The sequence below is a fragment of the Arachis hypogaea genome, chromosome 10 (genome assembly GCF_003086295.3).
Source record: "Arachis hypogaea cultivar Tifrunner chromosome 10, arahy.Tifrunner.gnm2.J5K5, whole genome shotgun sequence".
Lineage (NCBI taxonomy): Eukaryota > Viridiplantae > Streptophyta > Magnoliopsida > Fabales > Fabaceae > Arachis > Arachis hypogaea.
In genome coordinates, this window is record NC_092045.1 from 112,094,541 (window position 1) to 112,097,704 (window position 3,164).

The 3,164-nt window shown below is 27.6% G+C and overlaps 1 protein-coding gene across 1 annotated transcript; it reads left to right on the plus strand.

Moving 5' to 3' along the window:
* Positions 1 to 1,359: 1,359 nt before the first annotated feature.
* LOC112716636 (transcription factor RADIALIS) lies at positions 1,360 to 2,678 on the plus strand. Its single transcript, XM_025768589.2, has 2 exons — positions 1,360 to 1,694; positions 2,359 to 2,678. Exons 1-2 carry the CDS (start codon positions 1,432 to 1,434, stop codon positions 2,381 to 2,383), a joined length of 288 nt encoding a protein of 95 aa, XP_025624374.1. The 5' UTR covers positions 1,360 to 1,431; the 3' UTR covers positions 2,384 to 2,678.
* The last annotated feature ends 486 nt before the right edge of the window (positions 2,679 to 3,164 follow it).

The following is a 3,164-nucleotide window of genomic DNA, read 5'->3' on the forward strand; positions in this document are numbered from 1 at the left end:
GTATAACCATGCATGTTCCTTCATCCTAAAGAAAAAAAAAAAAAAAAACACTCAAACTAAAATCCTAACTCCCTGTATTAAAATTAAAATACCAAGACAAGTTATATTAGACCCTAAATAAAACCAAACTAAAGTATTATCATCACTCTCAGTTGGTATATATACCTCCCTTTCTTGAGCATCTGTGCACAGAATAATTGATAGGAACACCATGACGTCATAGCACCAGATAGATATATATATAGAAGGTTCTTATATATGATCAGTCATGTATGTTGTTTATTTACTCATTAAAATCAAATGCTTTATATAACATATTATTTATCTATTATATATTATTAATTAGACAAAAAAAAAATGTATTATGTAACATATTTTTCTTTTATTTTAATTGAAACTTTCCTACCTAAATGTCCGACAGCCGAACCTTGAACAACTTTGATCCACATGAACTATTGGCCCTATGAATTTTTTTTAGAAGCGACTCCTTGAATAATTGGCACTTTGATACAAACTTCTTTGAATTAGTTTGGATAGTAAGTTTTTTCGTGAAAATAGTGAATTTTTTTTTCAAAAGTATGACTCGATAAGAAATTAGTTCTTTTTTATTTTATCGTTTAAAATACCTATAAGTTCTTCAAAAATATTATGTATATAAAAAATATTCATTATATATTTATGTGTAAATATATTATTTAATTTATTTTTATATATATTTTATATTTTAATATATATTTTATATAAATGACTGATATTTAATATATGAGTTATACTAGGTGTACACTAAAATCAGTTACTAAAGTCAATCATCGGCCATCAGTATAAAATACATGTTGGAATACAAATACACATGAAAAATAAATTAAATCACATATGTATTTATATATAAATATATTGGTGGCTGATTTTAGTAGCTGATTTTAGTGTACGAATAATATTTTCTTTAATATATATCTAAAAAAAACGTTATTCGTGCACTAAAATTAACTACTAATGTATTTATGTATAAATATGTGTGGTTTAATTTATTTTCAATATATAATTATATTCTAATATATATTTTATAATAATGACTGATTTTTATAGCTGATTTTAGTGTACACTTAACATAGTATATCTAAATAAGCAGAAGTTGGGAAGAATGCAAGTCATGTATTGAATTGAAGTACTTAGTTTCTAGTGTGGGAAGAATAGATGAAGATAGATACCGATTCTCATACATAGAATAATGGAGGGTGATTATATTGTTCCTTTCCGTGGCTCCTAAGGACACAAATCATGCAAATAGCGCTTTCATTTTTGGTGCAAAGCTGGCACTACCCCACACTACTACTCCCTATAAATAGCATCAAGCATTTCCCACCCTTTTCTCAACAATAACCATAACATATATACATACTTCTCTTCTTCTTTTCCTCTAGAAGAAGAAGAATGGCATCAATGTCGGCCTCAGGTTCATGGAGTGCTAAGGACAACAAGGCCTTTGAGAGGGCACTGGCTGTCTATGACAAGGACACTCCTGACCGTTGGAATAACGTCGCCAACGCTGTTGGTGGCGGCAAGACCCCGGACGACGTCAAGACCCACTATGAGCTTCTTCTTCGAGATATTAAGTTCATTGAATCTGGCCAAGTTCCATTTCCGTACAACAAAAATCTTAATCCAACCTCTCAACAAGAACATGACAACAATAGGTAACAACATAATCTCCATATTCCATAAGCTTTAATTTCACATGCAACTATTTAATTAATTGGATATGTGATTTTTGTTTCTTCCACAATTTAGATAAAAAAAAAGATATTTTTACTATTTTTTTCTTTACACTTCTTATATATTTTTATGGTATAAAAGATAAATTATTTATTTTTTTATATATTTTTCATAAATTACTTTTTTTTTTAAGAAAAGTTCTTTATATTGACAACTTTGCATTTTCTAATTTCTTTTTTAAAACAATGTATACTCTAACAACAAACAACAACAAAGTCTTGTCCCACTAAGTAGAGTCGGCTACATGAATCAAACGACACCATTGTATTCTGTCATGTATGCTCTAATTATTTAAAAAAATGTATGCTCTAATTATTTAAAAAAATGTAACTTAATTTTTATATTTCCTAGATCGTACTAAGGCTTTTAAATATGTAATTAACACTATTTTGCTTAAAATGTGTATATTTGCATTCTATAAGAAAATGCCATGTGTGCACATATAAATAGTAAGGTCATTAAATTCAACCATAGCTAAGTTATTATATATACGTACCAACTCTGCATAGAGTAAGTATATTATTTGATCTTCCCGAATCTATGTAATTAATAATTTAATTTATACCTTTTCTCTTCTGATTGCAGGCTTAAGAATCTAAAGCTAAATTAATGTCCGAACACTGTCATCATCAACCTCAAATTTCCGACCGATTTTCGTAACCAGATACCATTTCCCATCATATAAAATCCGTAGTAATTAATATTTTAATGTCAGAAAATGCTAATACAGTGGCATGAGAATATATATAGATATATATATATATATTACTTAGTTATCATAAAAATCATATATATTCTATGAATCCCTCTTTGTATTTTTATTTTTCTATTGTTCATGCTGCCAACAAAAAGAATGAATGACTGTTTCAATTTCTTATCCTAAATAAATTAAAGCTTTAATTTTACTATGAGCTTCAATTATCATTACAATGTATCATAAATAAAAATATATCAATGTTAATAGCTGCTATATGTAGAATCTTTAACATTTAAACTGGCCTATCTTGTATAAACAGGTATATAATAATTTTATTATTTTTAAATATTTACAAATAACATAAAATAATGATATGAAGGAAATTCTAAGATATTCATGGATCATATGGCAGAAGTATATAAATTCAGTGAACTGAAATCATTGCTTGTTGGACCCCGAAAAATTCACAACGTATAAAGAAGCCGGAAATTTGCTTTGAATGGTAAAAAAATATATAGAGAGAATCAGTTACTATTGATTCACAAAGAAAACATAATTACTATTTTGACCATTTACATTGACAGCACAAGTATTTGGCCCTTCATTTTGCTTATTCTTGTTTCCTTTTTTCTTAAATTCTTTCTTTTTAAGCCAGTTATTTAGGGTAAGTGTTGCAATATCCCATCAAGTATGA

What these genes read in the sequence shown, in the direction of transcription:
- LOC112716636 (XM_025768589.2), top strand. Translation starts at nt 1,432, where the DNA reads ATGGCATCAATGTCGGCCTCAGGTTCATGGAGTGCTAAGGACAACAAG. An exon ending in CAAGAACATGACAACAATAG is followed by an intron (nt 1,695 to 2,358) that starts GTAACAACATAA and finishes TTCTGATTGCAG; the next exon opens with GCTTAAGAATCTAAAGCTAA.